The following is a 19,506-nucleotide window of genomic DNA, read 5'->3' as shown; positions in this document are numbered from 1 at the left end:
ACTAAAGTTAGCAGTACAAACACTTTCTTAGAGACCCAATACTTGATTCCCTCATCCTCTCTCAATGAGGGATTGTATGGACTGAAATACACATGCACCCATCAGTGCTACCACCCAGTCTTGCAGTTGAAGCACCAGGGTAATTTTAATGGTTTTCTTTAGGAGATTTTCAGCTTTTTTTCGGAACTTGATGCAAAAAAGTTGTTTTTTTTTTCATTTCCATGAAAGCTTACTTCCACCATTTCCAGCTCCTAGCCCAGTTATCTCTATTGTTCCCATATGGCATAGAAACCATAACACATGGGCCCTGCTGATGTGATCCATGGTACTCAAGGGAGGAAAGGCCATGTGTGCACTTGGTTGAACCTAATGCTGGCATCAGAGGTTGCAATCTGCCCTCAGAGCCATCCCCTTTCAGTCTTACTGAGGGGAGTGAAGACATTCCTGTGCTCAGTTACCTGCCTCAGTCTGTGCTGGAGGTTCTCCCTGTCTGCAGAGGGAAAGCAAGCCTGTACCTTGGCTGCTCCATCCTGTAGTCAAATAGAATTTAACATGACAAGGAGTCTGCACAAGGATGCTAAAGTGGAAACAAGACTGTCTACAGGGTGACTATTCCAGAAGAGATGTACCTCAAAACTCAGGGCAGCAGTGTCTTAAAACACTGAAGCTGGACATGGGTCAAAGCCCTTAGCATATGCTGAGTCAAACTGTTCTTTAAACCACCTGTTTTGTGCTAATATAAAACTCTTTGGTTGGGAGTACAAAGCTGCCTGAGGTCTAAAGGTGCTTAAAGTTTTAAAGGTGCTTAAAACGAGCTGTCTTCGCTTGCAGCTAATATAACTTCCTAAGCTTTCATTCTCAGTCTATGCCATGACAAAAACTACAAGGGATAATACTTGGTTTTGCTAACTGGGTGCCGAACACCATTCAAGTCTGTGGCTAAGATTAAAAGTCTCAAGTGAATCACATAGTTCAACAGTCACAGGAAAATGTGTGCAAGTCCTGCAATAAAGCCTTTTGGCTATTTTATTTTGTTCTACAAATAAAGACAACTGTCCATCATTAAATGGAAAAAAATAATAGTTTGAGTTGTATATAGCATGAAACAGTAGTTCCCTTCACAAAAACATTTCTAATTCATTAGTTTATTACAAAATACCCACTCACAAAAAAGCACAAGCACAATCTTTATACTTGTGAAATGAGTTGATATTTCATATACAAAATAATTTCCACATAATTCCATATAATTTTATTTTATATAGAAATAGGTCATTATTACAACAGCTGTACAATACACTACTTTTTTATTTAATAATTACGTAAAATCTTTCTTAGAAACATATCAACGGAAAACATACAAAAAAAGCGAAAAGTGCATTTTCTTTTTTTTTTTTTTCCTCCAAAGGAAAATTTAATCCTAAATGTTATAATGAAAGAGATATGTAATAGTCTGCAGCATCCCGAGTTAGTGGGCCAAAACACAGTGCATATTTCTCAGAGACTTGGAGTGGGTGAGTTTAGGTTGAAGAAGGCTTCGTGTCGTACTATTAGAGAGTTGCATGATTGCGCTTACAATTTGAGTTCACCTTTGCAATCACAATTCATGTAGGAAACGATCCAGTGTGGGTCGTGGGTATGTTTTTTTGGTTGGTTGGGTTTTAGTAATGAAGAACAGGGTAAGCTGCGTAATACTTTTCAGATTCTAAATCAAGGGTTATGAGCTGTAGACCATCTTCACCAATGGCTGGGCTTTTTCCTCCATTGGATGTGCTAATTTGGCCACAAGAATAAAGAAACAAACTTCTCTTTACAGAAAGTGCCTAGGTTTTGTCATCTGTGCAGTTGTGCAAAATAATAACAATAATCATAATAAAAATAATCTCTTGTTCTCTCCTCGATAGACCTTTGATGCAGTGCCTTTCATACACAAAAGAAGAACTGAAACAGTGAAGGCCAAGTACCTCATGAGTCTGTCGACAGTCTTTCGGAATTGCCAGATGGCTTCCAGAGTGACGTGCTGGGATTGAACGCCTCTTCCCATGCTCCCAGTGGTGATGGAGGCTGCACAGGATAGCGCTCCCTTTTATTTTGCTCTGTTAGTACGTCCTGTGCTCACGACACAGCGCAAATGGAAGCTGGCGTGCCGTGAATGCACTGTCTGTGGCAGTCTGCACTCTGGGCGTACTTCTGTCATAGAGCTTGGAGAGAATTGCTTGTGCAAAAGCCAGAACAGTAAGTACAGTCATTCTCTTCTGCCCCATGTGCCCATTGGTTAAAGCTAATCGTGCATTGATTGTGCTGGTGGGACTCTTATCGCAGAGGCTGTGGTATATTTGATGATTCTGATAAACTATTCCTTCTTCTTGATGTTAGTTGTTGCTGTTGCTGCTGCTGCTGCTGCTGCTGTGTCTGATGATACCCCATATTTCCTTGCTGTGGTGAGTAAGATGGCAGGAGCAAAGAATCGGGTTGTTCATTGTGCAAAGAACTTGGTGTTTGCACCTACAGATAAAATAAAATTTATCGTGGTGTTTGATTCTTTCACGTGTTAATGCCCTCAGGTTACAGGATGCTTAAAAAACTACTGGTTTGCTGGCTTTTATTTCTGGAGCTGTTTGGCATGAGGTCAGCTTAACTAATGCTAGAAAGAATGGACATAAATTGCAACAAAGAACATTCCAATTGCATTGAGAAGGTTTTCTCACAGGAATGCATTGCCTGGGATTTGCAGGCTATCCTGAAAAGCCTGTTTGGGAACCGCGTGGGTGAACATGTCAGAAATGACAAGGATGGATGGCAGAAATGAAACAGGATCCTAATGTGCCTCATGCAGTCCCGTCTAGCCCTTCCTTTTCCTGAGCTTACAGTTGGACGTGACCTTGCAGTAGTGATGTGAATTTTGCAGATGTTTTACTGGAAACAGTTATCTGCCAGACTTTCTTTCATTAATTTTGGGCTATGATAAGGATTTAATTTCAATAACAAGAGTTTAATCATTTGAGGTTGGTTATACTCTTTCAATGATGCCAGTGGATATGTGACCAGGTTTTATTGACTCAGTTCAGCTCCTGTTCAACTAATACAGAGACACCTCATTTTCCCCCTTTACTTTAGTATGTGTTGAATTAGGTCAAAAAATAAGTATTTTACATCTTCAAATCACCTGGTTCTTACAGGCAATGTGCTCTACTTCATCTTCTTTGCCTTGTGAAGTTGAGAAAATATGTTAGTTTCCTGAAGGGATCCAGGTATCTCATTCAGATCTATTTTATGTTGATGCTGGTAATTAAAAATCATCTTTTGACTTGTAAACTAAGCAAATTTTATAATGAATAAAGAGTACAGAACAAATCCTAAGGCATTGATTTTCTCCAGCTGGAAATAAACTTTAAATATATCCAAGATAATCTGATTATGCTTTCAATGTACAGAATTAATAATTTCCTTTTAAATATTTGACTGTTCCCACTGCTCCATTGCTGTACCGGCCACTGTAGCAGTGCGTCACACATCAGAAGTCAGAATCAGAATCTCTTAAATGGACATTTCTGCCGGGATCAGGCCCCAGCAGAAACCTGGGGCCCCATTTGCACAGCCCACGCACCTTGTTACTCCATGTGCACACTTTATACATCATCCTCTTTGTCCTACCTGCAGGTAGCGTTGTTGCTGATGCTGTTGGTGCTGGAGTTGCATAGGTGGCAAAGAGGATGGCTGGGAAGGAGGGGTAGTGGTGAACCCTTGGTTTAACACTGCTTGTCCCATCAGTATGATTGGAGAGCTGCCACTGGAAGTCTGCACTTCCAAGCTTTGAAACATTTGTTGGGTTTGAGAATACCTAGGGAAGAAAGAAACAAAACAATCAAGAATGAAGTGTTGGAAACAAAGGTCTTCCCTTAGAATAGGGATGGCAATCCCTAGTCCTCCTAAATCATAGAATCACAGGATGCTGTGGGTTGGAAAGGATCTTAAAGACTGTCTAGTGCCAACCTACCTCCCATGGGCAGGGGTGCTTTCCACTAGACCAGGTTGCTCAGAGCCCCATCCACCAATCTGGCTTTGAACGCTTTCAGGGATGAGGCATTCACCACTTCTCTGGGCAACCTGTTTCAGTGCCTCACCCCCCTAACAGTAAAGAATTTCTTCCTAATACCTACCTAGACCTGCCCCCTTTTCAGTTTAAATTCAGTACTTTTTGTCCTATCCCTATATGCCCTGGGTCTCTCCCCTTCTCTCTTGTAGCCCTTTTAGGTACTGGAAGACTGCTGTATGGTCTCCCCGGGCCTTCTGTTCTGCAGCTGAACCCCCCCAAATAATTCCCAATAAATGATTCCCGTGCATGGGACCTGGTAATATGAACAACAGCACTATTGGCAGCACTGTTTTCCCTTACTCTGTGCATGAGCTGGACTTGGAGGGAAGAATACATCTCACCTCAAAATCCAGATCACATTTTAGATTCATTAAAAATTCTGGTTTATGCACATCTTGTCTACAGCCACAGTATTCACATGCCAGGCTCATTAAACCAAATGGCCTTTGATTCTGTTTTAATATGCTGAGCCCTGCAGTGCAGCAAGAGAGAAGCAAATGCACCTCCCGTCCCTCTGCCCGTGCTCCCCTGTGACTGCCTGAGGGGCGGTGATCTCTTGCAGAAACATGGCCAGGGTTGATTACTTCTTAAGCTGCTCATACACGTATTGCCAAGTACGATCAGCAGTTCCCATCATCACGAGCCCTGCTCTAGGAACAGAAGAAGGCTCTAGAAACCCTCTGGACTGGAGGGACGGGACAGAACCAAAATACTCATCTCCTCTTGCAATTCTGCTTTTGCAAAGCAAAACTTAAATATGTGTTGTCTTGTGGAAGGCTGTGGGCAAAACCACAATAGAACTATTGCCAACCCAGCCTAATTCTGTTTATCCTGTAAAGGGTGATGAGATCATAGTGTGACTTGTGTTCGCTCAACAGCTGTTCAACATTAGGGTTTAGTCAGAAATGCTGCAGTCTGGGACTTGTATGAGGATGTGAGCTCCCATAAAAGGGTCCCACGAGTCAGGAAGTCTACACGAACTGGGAGATGCATCTTTGCAAATAAGGCCTCTTTTATTCAGAGGTTTAAAAGCAGAGTTACAATATTTACATTTGTCAAATTAATCAAGGTGATCTTTAACAACAATGATGTTTAAAAAAGGAACACTGAATACCTACATTGCTGAAATAACATTAGAAGAATACTGTTTTGTAAAAATAATTATTTTTAAAGAAATGATGTGCTAAGAGTTGCTTATTATTTTAGCAGCTCACAATTAAATACAGTGACAAAAAACAGCTTAAAAAAAAAGGTGTATTTTGACCAGCATGTTCTGCTTCCTTCGTCTAAGTTTTGAGGAGACAAAACAACTGAGCTGAGGCTTTCTTGGCACCAGTCATTTAACCGAGCCAGTGCTGACTTTCTCACATTTCCTTGGTAGGTCAGAAATTCTACTGCTGAAGCAGGCAGCATGTGAGGGACAAAAATTCCCTCAGCCACGGCTTGTTAAAACGCCACTGGCACTTTGTGTTTCTTTCTGTCATTCTTCCTGATATAACCAGGCATGGTAAGGCTGTCCCTGATGCTGGAAGGCAGGCTCAGCACAGTAACACATTCCCAATATTTATAACTACTTCGTCACCTTACAAAAGAAGGCTACTTCCCCTCAAAAGCAGCTTTGATATTTTATCTTTTACAAGGCACGTACTTGGCCTGGGATCCCGCCATGCTGAGGTCTGAAGGATGTCTTGCATTACAGGACCCAGGCATCATGGGCTGAATAGGCTGGCTAAGCAACAATCTGGCACGAGGGAAAAAAAAAAAAAAAAAAAAATGGCATTGCTGGAAGAGAAGGACCATACAAACCCCACAGTGTGCAAAGAGAAAGGGCATTTTCCAGGCACGGCACCAGGCTGGGTGTGAGGAGGCGTGAGCCCGCTGCTGGCTGTGGCAGGCGCATCCCGGGCACTGCGAGGCCCAGCCTGCGGCAGCGCCTGCCCTCTGGGGTGATCTGGGCGCCTGACATACACCCCAGCACTAATAAATCACGTTTGTTACCATTATTATCTGCTAAGTATATGGATGCTTGAATAATATTTTACAACGCCGGTTAAATTCACCTTGTGCTCTTCAAAGCCAGCAGCAAGGTTTCAGCTTTCATAACGCTACGGGGTCAGACAGCTACACTTCGGGAATCTTAATGCACCCGTTCACGACCGCAGTCGCAGGAGCTGGCGCGGATCGCCGTTCCCGCGGGGCGGAGCTGGGAGCTCGGCCCCTCCCGAGCGCGGCCCCGGCCCGTACCTGAGCTGCTGGTCGTGGCCGCAGCCGCCGGGCGCGGGGGCGCCGCCGCGGGACAGGCCGCCAGGGGGCGCCGCGGGGCCGCCGCCGCCTGAGGCGAAGGGCGCGGGGCGGGGCGGGGCGCGGCCGCCGCCCGGCGCCAGCTCCGCGCTCCGCGCCGCCTTCGGGCCCTGCAAGAGAAGAGGAGAGAGCGGGGAGAGGGCCGGACTGCGGCACCAGCGCCGGGCGGTGCCGCCACCGGCTGCTGTCACCGAACGCGAAACGACCGGCACGACCGCGGCTGCCCCGGGCCCGCTCCTGCCGGCCGGCAGACCCGGCGCTGCCCGTACGACCCCCATTAAGGCAGAGGCAAAGTTAAGCGTGAGGAGCTGCCGCAAAGCCCCATGACAGGAAGAGATCAACGTTAAAAAAAAAAAAAAAAAAAAAAAAAAAAAAAAAAAAAAGAAAAAAAAGTGTGTGGCGTTTGTTGTTTCTTTTTGGTTTTTTTTTTTTTTTTTTTTTTTTTTGGGGGGGGGGGGGGTGGGGGTTGTTTTGTTTTCCCACAGCATCACAGAACATGTTAGGTTGGAAGGGACCACAGTGGGACATCTGGTCGAACCTCCTGCTCAAGCAGGGTCATCGCAGAGCACATGGCACAGGATCGTGTCCAGACGGTTCTTGAGAGTCTCCAGTGAGGGAGACTCCACGCCCTCCCGGGGCAACCTGTTCTAGTGCATTGATCACTCGCACAGTGACAAAGAAGTTCCTTCCTTCTATTGTGGAACTTATGTGCATCAGTGTCTGCCCTTTGCCCCTTGTCTTGTATTTGTTATACAGATACACTCTATACTTTAATAGAGTCATTATAACACAGGTATGTAGGAGGTGAAAAGTTACAGCTAGGGACTCTGAAGCAGAAACAGGAGCTCAGTTTTCTGTGAAGGGAGGTACAACAGGTGGGTGGAAAAGCAAACACTGGAAATGCTGAGACACCAGCAGTATGAACAAAAAACACAGTGCCAAACTTGATAGCTTTCACAGATCTCAGTTACTGCCCAGGCTGAACCTTATTTTGATGTGCAGGAACCTATTAACATTCACAGCCTAAGGGTCTCAAATGAATCTCAATGTATTCTGTATGCCACCACAGCAGACAGGCACTGTTGTGTTGGTGGTGTCCGACAGGGCTCTGGGAGCAAGTACTCTGGGAGCAAGTACTCTGAGAGGTCCCGCTACTTAAGTTTCCAGTGGGTTCAGTCAGGTTTCTTTCAGGACCACCTGAAGAACAGTAAGTCACCTACACACTTTGCATGCCCTCCTGCTCCATTTTCAAGCTGAAACAGCTGCTCAAGTAATCCTCCTGGCTGAGATCTTAAAGAAAGGCTTTAAGGTAAGGTAAATGCTGTAGGAAAACCCTTTTTATAGGCTACCCTTATACAGAAGAATAAGAAAGGGAAGGCAAAGACACAGTTACAGGACTGACATGATTTTACTTGCTTGCTTAATAACAGCTCAGTGTCTCCTTTCCATCTAAATGCTTCTCTATTCAAAGAAATGATTACCTGGCTCGGTATCACGCTTGCTTCTCTCAGTGACTGCTGGTTCGTTGTTTGTGAAGACGTGATTTGCCCTTGAAGCTGAGGACTGGGGACAAGCTGCTGTTGAGAAATGGCCCCTGACCTCTGCTGTAGCTGTTGTGGGTCCAGCTGCTGAGTATTGCTAAAGCTCAGGGATGCTGTTGGCTGCTGTAAGATCATCTGGAAAAGAAGATGGGAGGATTTATTTACATAGCTCAGATGTCTTGAATAATGAATGTGACAGAAGTAAATCCAAAGACATATTCTAAAATAATCACATTTCTGGATTCATAACACATTTACTGTTAGCTGGAAATCACCTATCATTCTTACATTAACAGCTCTACTGTCTCTAGTTTCTTGGTTTCTTGTTCTGCAAGTGCATGCATTACTTGTGAAATGTGTCTTGAAGGTGGAAGTCTCTTTCCATGGGGCAGGCACAGCCCTCTTAAGATCAGTTCCCAGTACATTCACTGTGTTCTGGGGCATCCTGACCAAAGAGAAGAGAGTAACTGTGTCTTTTCAGTCCTTTTGTTTCTCCTTTCAACAAAAATCCACCTCCTTTCAGACAGAGCTGTCTTTGAATTTGTCTCTGGAAATTCAACATTTTACACCCAGCTGAGTTGTCGAATGTTTTTAATGAGGCCACGGTCAGGCCAGAGCTCTCCAAGCTGAATGGCCGTGTCCTTATCATTGATAGGATGTGTAAACAGACAGTCACTGTCATTTATCTGGTTTCCCATCAGGTAACTGTCACCTGGTGCTCTTCCTAACTGTGCCATGCATTAGACTTGTGCAAAAGAGCTAGCAGCTCCTCTCTTAGTGTTTCTGTAAATGATGTCCTCTCTGCTTTTGCATTTCAAGACGAGACTTTCTTCTTTTAAAGTTATAGGACTTGGGAATTTTGGTTTTTCTAGGGGCTATTTCTTTTATTACAGCTGTAAAGAGGGAAAACTAATCTTTTAAAACCATGCATTATTCATGCTACAAGCTCTCTTTGCAATATTTCAGACCTAGCCTTTCTGCCACCAAGGACTATATGGGGATACATATCCCACACAGATGACGTAATTTTTGGATCAGATTCTGATTCCACACCACTGCTACATGTGTGTAACTCCATTAATTTAAGTGGAGCTATTTAAGTTTTAAATGGAATCAGAATCACAATTATTCTCTTCGTTATTCATCCATCAGTCTCATGCCTAGCAGTACATCTGAGGTACGCCCAGTAATTAGTACACCTTTGTGCAGCTTATTGCTATATTAACAATTCCCTAAACTATCATGTCCCCTCTGATTTTTCCTGGAAAAAGCCCATACCTTTCTCCAAAGGCCCAGCATAATGTATTGCTTTCTTTGCAAAAGTATGTCTTGATCCATCATGTTTGTACTTATTTATCTAGCTTTAAAAACACAGCTTATTGAAATGTGATACATTTTTAATTGATTTCTGTGTGCCAAGATTTTACCCAGGGAAAAAAGGTACAGACAAATCTTACATTAATTGGCTGGGAGAGGGGGACAATTGAGGAAAAGCAACAGCTCGTTTCAGGTGCTGTAGGCTAACCACATCTCAGAGATGTCTGATAGGAATAAATGGGTCAAGTGATAGGGTTGGGGCTGCTGCTTGCAGCAGGTCTGTAACTAGCTCCGAGTGTTTTCTTTTAAAAGCACTGCTCGCTGAGTTTGGAGCCATTACATATCAGAAAGACAGATGGTCTCGCAACTTCTGCCAAGTAAATAGGTCTTATTATGAATAAATCAAAGACAAATATAATGAAAATTCATTTTCTTATTTATTTTCTGTATGTAGAAGCTAAGCTTTGGACATGTTTAGTACATGAACTCACTTGATTAGCCCTAGAAGTGAAACAGGTTACCACTGATATAAAATTCAATATAAAATTCAGAACAGGCAAAGCAAGTGGTGCATGTCAAACAAGTGACAGGGAGGGAGTGTCAGCCCACTGGTATTGGACAGATCACTGCAAATTAAGACCTTTAGGAGGATTAGCTTAGTGTCATCCTTGTATGTGGCACATGGCACCAGCGAAACACTCAGTCCACCCAATGCAAATTCAACATCTATCAAGGTGAATGTCAGACAGGATATGAACTTGCAGCAGACTACTTACTTAGCAGGGACCTCCCTGCGCGCTTACCACACTTCCAGATGAAGGACAAGGAGTTTATCCTCCAAAGAAAGCAGAGTAACCTACTTTGCAATTACCAGAGTGTGCTACTGGGTAGGAACATGCAGGGTTCATGGTTGGCAGCTAACACACCATAAATTTAGAATCAAGTTTATTCCAGCAGGCCAATTTCATTTGTTTATATGTTCATACCCAGAGAGGGCTCTGAGTGTTTCATACCTGGGAACCCTCTGTTGCCATTGTAATGGCGAAAGCAGCATTGTTACCCTCTGGACATAAATGACCTGGAAAAAGCAAGCTCAGAGAGGGAAGCAATGGTGGCTGTGTCCCTGCAGAACTGAAGACTCAAAGCATGGAATTTCGACCTGCTAGTTAAACCTAAAAGCTTAATTTGTACAAAACTTAATGGTGGTTTTTCATAATGTGCCTCTTTTGTGACAGTCCTGTCTGAATTCCCCCAAAACACTGAAATACAGCAGCTTTAAATAACAAGAGAAACCTTCCCATAAAAAATAAAATCTTTCCCTGTCTAAGTAGATAAATTAGCAACCTCCTAACTGTATTGCTGCTAATGACATGCCTCGTTGGTGATTTTGTGGACTGCAAGGTCAGCGAAGCATCTTACAAACATTTTTTAATTGGCCAGATTGTTAACATACACAGCAAAGCAGCGAGGGAGAGGAGGGACCCTGTGACACTGCTGCCCCCTCACTGCAAGATAGATGGGCCCTACAGCTAATGACTGCATCACACTGACAAAGCATCCCGAGGAAAACATCTCTTTGACTCCACCTGTCCTTCGGATAATCGGGGGATTATAGCTTTTTGGGTTCATCATGACAGGCATCAAGACTCTTTCTTTATGTAAAATATATAAATATATATAAAGATGAGAAGCACAGCACTGGGAAGCTGAGATTCATTGACTTTGAAGACAGCCTGCTTTGCAAATGATGGGTGGCTGTGGACGGTCTTGGTTGTAGTCTTGCAAGCTGGTCAGGCTCAGCCTTTCTGCCTTCCTCTGCATCTGTGAATTAGCTAGACTGTTCAAACTGGAGCAGACACAGCATCCTTCTGACTTCTGAGGTTACTCTTTCTGCTCTTGTCCTTCTTTGTCAGGAAAAGCAGTAACAGAGATTTAATGGGGTTTTGAACACTTTTATTTAGGGCCCGCAACCCTCCCAATAGTTTCATCTTTCTCTGCATGAGGCTCCTGCAAGTTTCTAATGCAGACTACTGTGCTCAGCACCTCTCTGGCTGGGAAAACATTTCTTGGTGGACTGCTGTACTCAGCTTTGAAGATCTCTGAAGGAAATGGAAATTGAGCTTAATTCTCCATGGAGCTACCTGTACATTTCTGTGTGGAAGGGAGTGAACCAGTGGGGATGATATGCTAATAAATCAGCTAAGAAGGGAAAAGTAGGGAACACTTCTCCCTTTTCAGACAGCCTACATCACTCCTCCACATTTACAGCTCTATTATGCAGTGTATTAAAGACACCAGAAATGTGCTTGATAGTAGCCTGTTTGTTACTATGCCTTTTAGCTTTGATAGTAGACACAGATCAATGTCTGCAGACATCCAGCTCCGTGAATGATGAAATCTGTGCAGCAAAGCACGTGGTTGGATTTCTGATTTAACAGTTTATTCCTCGGTGCCTGTGAGTCACAAAAGAGCTGCATGCAAAAGTGTGAGGCTTTCTTTCAAGCTGCCCCTAGCCAAGTAAGACAAAATTATTTCCTCATCTCAATCTATCCCTGCAACAGCACAGTAATTTCTTTGTGTGTTTTTTGGTTTTTTTTACCTAGAGAAAGTGAGAGAAGAAAAAGGCCCTGTCCAGGAGTGAGCGTGACCACTTGCATCTCATCACCTTGTTTGATTGCTCTGAGGAGGCCAAAAAGCACACAAAATACAGAAGATGTATTCTCCATCCAGCATTGCTGGATGATCCCCATCCAGCATTGCCATTTCAGGCAAATATGCAGCCCCCAGCATTTCCAAGCTCTTTCCATTCTCCCTGCCTCTTAGTTCTGCATCTGCAGTAAGCTGGGAAATGGTACTGATACTAGAGAACTTGTAATGGTCTGAAAATACTTGGACCATCCTGGTGCAGACTTCATGGGAGAGGGCATCACCCAAATGGTGTAACTCAAACTGCTAAGGGGTGGGCAGTACAGAACAAGCCACCATTTACCCTCTGGGCCTCTGCCTGAGCTCCCTCTGAGTGTATCTGAGAATCTGTTCCATGGTCTTTGCGCTGTTAAATGCACCCTAATGCATATAGGAGACAGCTTTCTAAAATTAAAATCTGCTTCCTGCATATAAGAATGTGCTCTGAAATTCTATTTTTGCCTGAATGATGACAAAAAAAGGAGCATGTATGATTATTGAAGATGTCACCAGGAGAGAGTAATGGTTGTCATCCAATTAAAAAGAGAGGAAGTGAGAATATAATCTCTTGATAGTCATAATAACAATAATAGCTTTCAGACACACAACATGATTCTGAACTGAACACCTGTTAATTGCAGAGGGACTTTCTCTTCCCATTAATCAAAGTCAGTGGAGAACCAATAGAAGAAACACACTGAAGCTAAACCTGGTCTCTCCATGTGATTGTACGGCACCAGGAGCAGGGAGTTCTGGGTCTGGAACCCACAGTTGCTCTATTGTCTTACAGCAGTGCACATGCAGCAACTTAGATGGCAAAGTTTCTAATCTGGCTTTGCCTATCCCTTAATTACCTAAACATACACTCCCAATTTGTTAATGTGTGAAACTGCATTTCCCAGATGCTGATGACAGGTGAGAGTCTGTTTCTGAGTGGAAGTTGCAAGCAAAATTCTCACTGATTTCAGTAGGTCCCATGTTTTCATCCTGTTCGTAAAATACTCTTTGTTTGTTTCCTTGACAGAGCTTGTCTTCTAAAATCGTCTTATTAGTACAATACTCACAAAGTTTCCAGTGCCATATTACTAGCAAGGATCATTTAACCTGGCATTTATAGTTAAATTATGAGGAACATAGCAATAATCACCCCACATTCAGAAAACTTCCATAAAACTGGATGATTTGTCCATCTGTTGTTAAAGGAAACCTGTGATCCACTAAACTGCATTTATTTCTGAGGTTTGGTAAGCACATAAGGTAGTAGAGAATTCCACCTCTGTGTAGGAGGTGTCAAAGGCAGAAGCAGAGCAGGCTCAGTCAGCTTCACCCTGAAGGCTTAAGCCTGTCCGGTGAAGAACAAATTCAGGTCCCTCCCAGGTGTGAACAAATGAACATCAGCAGAATTTCAGGGGTTTTTATGTGACAAGTCTGAACTTCTACATTCTTTCTACTACAGCGGCTCAGTCTGAAGCCTTGGCTGATAAAGTAGTAACATGCTGTTGTAAATGACCCAAATTATTCTCCTCCTCCTAAGGCTGAGGTATTCCTTCCTTCTCCTCTTCCAGAGAGCTCTTAAATCTTTCTTGACGTAGGTTACTCAAGAGGCTTTTACAAGGCAACATCCCCATTCAGATGAGCTGGTTTCCACTTGTCCAGATACCCTGGACTCCGGAGCAATCTGAAGTTGCCAAGCCTATCGACAGTAACGTGAGAGAGGACGCCTGACTCTGCCCCTCCCAGCAGTAACACACCTGCACACTGGAGTCTTGGACCAGGCAGAGCTGCTCCTGTATCTTCTGGAGCTCCTCCTGCTGCCACCGGATGTTGGCCTGCAGGATCCGTGTCCGCTGCTCCAGCTGGTCCTTGATGGTCTGGAACATGCTGAATTGTGCCGAGAACTGGGGCGGGGAATAAAAGCGGGGGGGAAATCAGTCATTATGATACAAACAGGTCTCAGTAGAACATTGATCTGTAAGGAGTTACTGGTTTCTTGATTATAAAGCGCAGCTAAAAAATAAAAATGTCTTTGTAATACGCTAACATGTAGGTAGAGACAGATCTTGTCTATTTTCAGGGTTATGCACATATATTAAATTGACTCACCTAGAATGATCTGCTTACAATTGACCGTGTTCTGTTTTTGAGAGTATGCTACTTTAAATTATCAATAGCATCTTTAGTGGATGACAAATGAGTGCATTATTTTCATTAGCTTGTAGTTTGGAGCCCTCAGTGTGGCATAATAGTATAACCCAGATGTGTTTTACTAATGTTTTCCTTTTTCTGCACAGAAATAGCAGTTCTGCAATGCTTTGTTCTGCTGATGACTTACTAAGGCATCACACAACAGACCACAATAAACATTTCCTAGATTTGTACAGCTGAGTAGTACTTAAGCAACAAGGAATACCCATTAAGTTATTTTTACATGTGATGTAAAATGAATAGCTTAACTCAATGGAAGAAAGGCTGTTCTAAATAACAGTAAAAAATGGAGATCATTAATCAAGGTCAAGAAGCAGGTGCAACCTCCAATAGCAGCAATACTGGCACAAACTGAAATCATTCAAGAATGGTGGAGAGAACTAACAGCAATAAATCCCTAGTATTTGGTGCTTTCAGGTATGATTCAAAGGTCACCAAAGTTAATTATTACTTTAATAGGCTTTGGAATAATTGCTTTTCATAAGCTCATACTCCAAAAGTAAAAAGCAGACTTTGACAGAAAGAACAAAGCCCTTCAAAAAATCTTTTTAGGTTTTTATGTAATCAAGGCATCCAAGATCTTCTTTGAAAACATGCAGGGTTCTGAGTATACAGGTAAAAAAAACCCCAAATTTTCTGTGACTTGAAAATGCTTCCCTGTCCCTACAGTTGTTCCAGTGGCTCTGTGCTAATGGGTGAGCTGATGCTCGCTGCTGGAACCTTCCTGCTCCATGGTGCACTGGCTCACATTACTTCTGGCTTTTTAGCAGGGAAAAAAAAGATAAGAAGACAGGAATTAAGGAGTGCTCTGGTGCTAGCACCACTGTACACTTCCTTAGATGAAATTTCTAGCTACTTAGAGAAAGCTAAATGTGACAGAACGGATTTGTATCAGCTAACTAGCTCACCTTAAACCAGTTAAGCATGTGAAAGTACCTTTCCATTCCCTCTAGCAAAGCTGGTATCTCCAAGTAAAGGGCCTTTGGCAGAGACAGAGCGAGAACTTCAGAGGGTTTATTTCCATTTATCAGGCAGAGGGCAGCTTTCCCACACAGCCTGGGAGGTCACAGCTCAGAGTGGTGGCCAGGTGGAGGTCGGTCTCAGCCAACCCTGCTTAGGGGCAAGGAGGGCTGCTAAGGTGGCACCTGCACCTGCTGGTGACAGAAGCCCTCAGAGCCCACTTTGCTGCCAGAGGCATCTGTGAGCACTCTCAGCTTGCACTGTCTGCCCAAGGAGGTGATGTGAGCCCTCGGCCGTGCTGTGACGCGTGCTGCTTGTGCCTGCAAACAGCAGTGCCATCATCTGCGACCTGTTCCTCTCCCAGAGCAGGAAGATGGTGTCAGACTTCCCAAAGGGAAGTTCATGCTACTTGGAATTGGTGTTACAGAGAAGAAGACAGAGCAGGGTCTCTTTCTTTCTTTCTTTCTTGTCCATGTATAAAGAATTAACCTGAGGAATGGTTGAGCAGAGACCTCAGATGTCTGAGAATAAGAACAAGTGACTCAAAGGGGAATCCAGCCCACCCTTTTGGTTCTGAAGAGTCCCAGGTATCCTGATTTTAGGATTGGAATGATGCTTTGAGCAACAGATCACAGATGAGATGTAGCTAATTCCTGCTTTAACCTGGGTCTGTACAGAAGGACCTTTTAAAAAGACAAGTCTTGTAATCTAATTATCTCTATATGAACTCTTTTAGTGAGGACTACTTTTAAGTTTAAAATGATCCTTATTAGAAAAGGAATTAAAAACAGTTTTAGCAAAGAGCTTCATTTTAACTGCCAGCTTGGTGATGGCAGACTGATTAACATGCAAATTCCTTGAAGACCCTTTGAGAAAGGAACCTGGTTTTCTTCAATTGATCAATGTAAGGAATTTTAAACCAGGTAATTTCACAATCATTTTATACTTCAAAAAGAAACAAAATCCCTTTTTGACACTCCAGGCCTTGGTTTTAAATTTGAATTTGCTTTGTAAAGTTGCACGCAAGAATATATTGCTGTTGATGATAAATTATTATTCCTTAATTTTTTGTGCAGGTTCTTATATTTAGCATATTCATCTTATATTGTCTTTTTGTTATCTTTTTCACATGCTTTTTGTATTAATATACTTAACATCAACAATTAGCTGGTATACTGGAGTGAAAGCTGTTATGGATGAAGACAAGGAACTTTCTCTTTTGCTCTTTTCCTTTTCTCACTCTAGTCCCAAACTGTTGATAACTCTAACCACGACCCCTGTGCTTACAGAGCTTCTATTGTTTTTGTACAATGAGAAGCTAACAGCAATTGACCTGCACCAGAGAGTATTTATCTCAAGATCATTAACTGCTCTACTAATTAAGGGAGAAATCTCTAATTGTGTAATAAATTAAAAGAACTCAAAATATTCCACAGAAAACATTGTCCAGCTTTAACTCTGCCATTGCCATCAGAGGAAGTTGCTCTTCACTCATTTAGATATTTACAACTGTTCACAGAATCCTTAGAAAAGTCATGTAATACCCAGAAAAGTATCATCTTCCTAGATACAGGCAAACATGGAAGACCAAACTGTGAGATCTTTGCAGTTGCACCAGTTTAATCAAGGTTTGTTAATGCAGGCAAAAAAACCCAAAACAACAAAACCAAAACAAACAAGGAAAACCCAGAGCAGTAATTTTAGTTTGGTTTCTTAAAAAAATGGAAAATAAAATGACACATTTGGGACCATGTCAGCAGCTGCTCTGGTAGGGAGGGGCTCAGTGCACTAGTGCTGGTGATGGTCCAGGGAGGCTCTACAGCCCAGGGAGAGGGACTGGCACTTCCATGCTGTGATTCCTCTCCTCCACCATGGGCATCTGAAAGAAACAAGCTGGACTATGCCCAAGGAGAGGTGTTTTTCTCCACTGAGTGCTGCTCCAGGGTGCCAGGGTTACTCCCTCTCTCTAGGTGCTGGGGGGCTGCAGCCAGGGGAGGGGACCTGTGTCTGTCAGGATGGCTTCTCATTTCAAATGTGATGAACAAATGGATGGATGTCTCAAGACATTCTGTTCCTGCAAGTGTCATGACAATAGGTAGCTGGGTAAAGCAAAGAGACCCTATTTGTTTTTTAGCTCAGTTTCCTTTAAAACTTTCTTTTCTGCCTACCTTCCAACTTTCTTTCAGTCCTTCTGGCTCAAGAGATGAGCCATGTTTCTTGCTGGAGACATTCAACAGAGTTGTGAGAGTGTCAAAAATACCAGATTGCTTTAACTTCATGAAAACTTTAGCTGAGCAAAGGAGAGAAGGATCCAGTCATCCCTTCCTCCTGTGGGAAAGGCTGCACCAGCCCTGCAAGGCACAGCCCCTGGGAAACTGGTTTGCATTAGTTTTGCAGCTCACCGAACAACTTGTTCTTTCTTTCTGTCATCTGAATAACACCTGCTCAATCCCAAACGGACTATTAGTGTTAATTATTATTCAGTCATCAACATCCGCTGTGTTGTAGGGGATTTTAATTTATGACAATGAGGAAGGCAAACAAACAAATATTCTAATTGGGAGCACTTGGTTTAAAGTAAACCATTTACATTCAGGGGACATCTAGGGTGACACTGTGCTGCCTGTTCATTCACACAAGCAAGGCAGAAGCTAAAATTGCATTTCAGTGGAGACAAAACCACCACAGCCTTTGCTGGAAATAAAACTACTCAAAGTTCAAGCAGATGGTCCTGAGGCAGCAGCTAGCTGCTTGCTACAGACACAGTTGTAGCCATTTATAATGTTTTCCCTGCTGCTGCCACCCTGTAGCCAAATGTTAGCCACAAGGACACCCAGGGCCTTCCAGCTCCTGCCATCAGTCACCTTCAGCTAAGGACAAGTGGCAGAAAGGCAGCAGGGAGAAACCTGTGCAGCTCCTCCTTGTGAGCTGGCAGCAGGACACCCGGCCACACTACTTCTGCAAGCAATGAGCTTGTGTTCTGCCACTAAACTGCTGGGAAACCGTCAGCTAGGAAGCCAAGGAAGTGTTCTTGGTGGGATGCACATGTACCTGGTTTCATCCCTCACTCACCGAGTGCTGCAGGCACCTTTGTCTTTTAAATGATTAATTATCTTGCTGTAGGCTGACATATTAATTATTTTAAAGTGGGACGTAGAGTGTAATATCATTATATTAATAACAGTTTATGGAAATCACTGAAGCATGTGGAGATTTGGTACTCTCTGCAGGAGTTTTGCTATGGAGTGTGAACATCAGCAGCCTGAGCTGCAATGTCCTGGTGTTATTTCCCTGCTCCACGTCAAGCTTCATCTTGAACTTCACCAGGAGCACTGCTGTGACTGCTGCCAGAGGGCTCCCTGTTAGACAAGACTTCTTCCTTTCACCAAGATTGAGGTGGCCCAAAGAGGCTTTACAAGTGACTGGACAGCACTCTAATTTGTCAGAAAAAAAAAATGGAGCTGGTGTGCCAGTAAGAGCCTTTTACTGGGGAGGGACACGGCAGCAGGGCTCTCGGTAAACAACTGGGAAGCTGCTCTTCACAAAGAGCTTTGATGGAGAAGAAAGGGAGGTGGAAAAAAAGTCAAACAGAACACATGGAGGCTTATAACACATTAACTGATGTTTGAAAATGCATTAATGAATAACGGAGAGAAGTATCTGCAAAAGAAAATGAATGCTCAGAGCAGATAATTGATATGCTGTTTATTCGCTGCAAGCTAGTGTGGAGTCATGAAAAGAATATTAAACATGGAAGATAAATGAGCATTTGTCATTTTAAAGCCAGGATCCTCAGGACTTTATATGCTTTATGCGCTACAGAAATAGACTCTGGGGCCTTGTGAGTGAGTGTATTGTATCAACGGTAGAAACAGTCTAGGTCCAGCAATAATACACTGTCATTCCTAAAATCAGAAGATGATGGGGTGTTATCATCACAGCAGGACCACAGGTGAAAAACAGTGTGCTGGGAACATGGTACTCAAATCTGCTTCTTCAAAATCCATTGTAAGTGTTCTCTTGAGATGATTTTTTGGGCCATCACCCACTTTTGAGATATGGTTTAATAGATTGAAGGAATCTGGAATTTCTCTTCAGTGGCAACCTCACCATTACTGGCACACTTACAAAATGGGTGTTACTGAATTTAGTTCGCATAACCACAACCAAACAGGTATTTTTGGCAGGACTGGGTGCCTCTGTTAGATTTTGGTTTTAATTCTCATTGTGAATTTGGTCTTGATGGGACCTGGTTCTTTAAAAGCAAAGTAGAAAAGTCTTTTTCCATCTGTTTTTTGTCCTCCTGTGAAATAGATGTGTGCACACCTACATGCACCTGGGCTTCTGAACACCTGCATGCAGTTATATGTTTAAACATACAAGTGTACAATTCAGATTACT

General features: G+C 43.1%; 1 protein-coding gene across 1 annotated transcript in view; it reads right to left on the bottom strand.

The window, feature by feature from the left end:
• Positions 1–994: 994 nt before the first annotated feature.
• The window catches only part of NPAS2 (neuronal PAS domain protein 2), a 105,181-nt gene continuing 86,669 nt past the window's right edge, over positions 995–19,506 (bottom strand). The window contains exons 16-21 of the mRNA XM_040054811.2: positions 13,692–13,838; positions 7,879–8,073; positions 6,341–6,507; positions 5,745–5,837; positions 3,655–3,841; positions 995–2,505 (exon numbers count right to left, since the gene is read on the bottom strand). Coding sequence (XP_039910745.1) covers positions 2,314–2,505; positions 3,655–3,841; positions 5,745–5,837; positions 6,341–6,507; positions 7,879–8,073; positions 13,692–13,838 — 981 coding nt within the window. The 3' untranslated portion in view covers positions 995–2,313. The remainder of the gene's footprint in view (positions 2,506–3,654; positions 3,842–5,744; positions 5,838–6,340; positions 6,508–7,878; positions 8,074–13,691; positions 13,839–19,506) is intronic.

This window comes from Hirundo rustica, chromosome 2 (genome assembly GCF_015227805.2).
Source record: "Hirundo rustica isolate bHirRus1 chromosome 2, bHirRus1.pri.v3, whole genome shotgun sequence".
NCBI lineage: Eukaryota > Metazoa > Chordata > Aves > Passeriformes > Hirundinidae > Hirundo > Hirundo rustica.
Note: the sequence above shows the minus strand (reverse complement) of the source record. Positions and strands in the feature narration are given on the sequence as shown.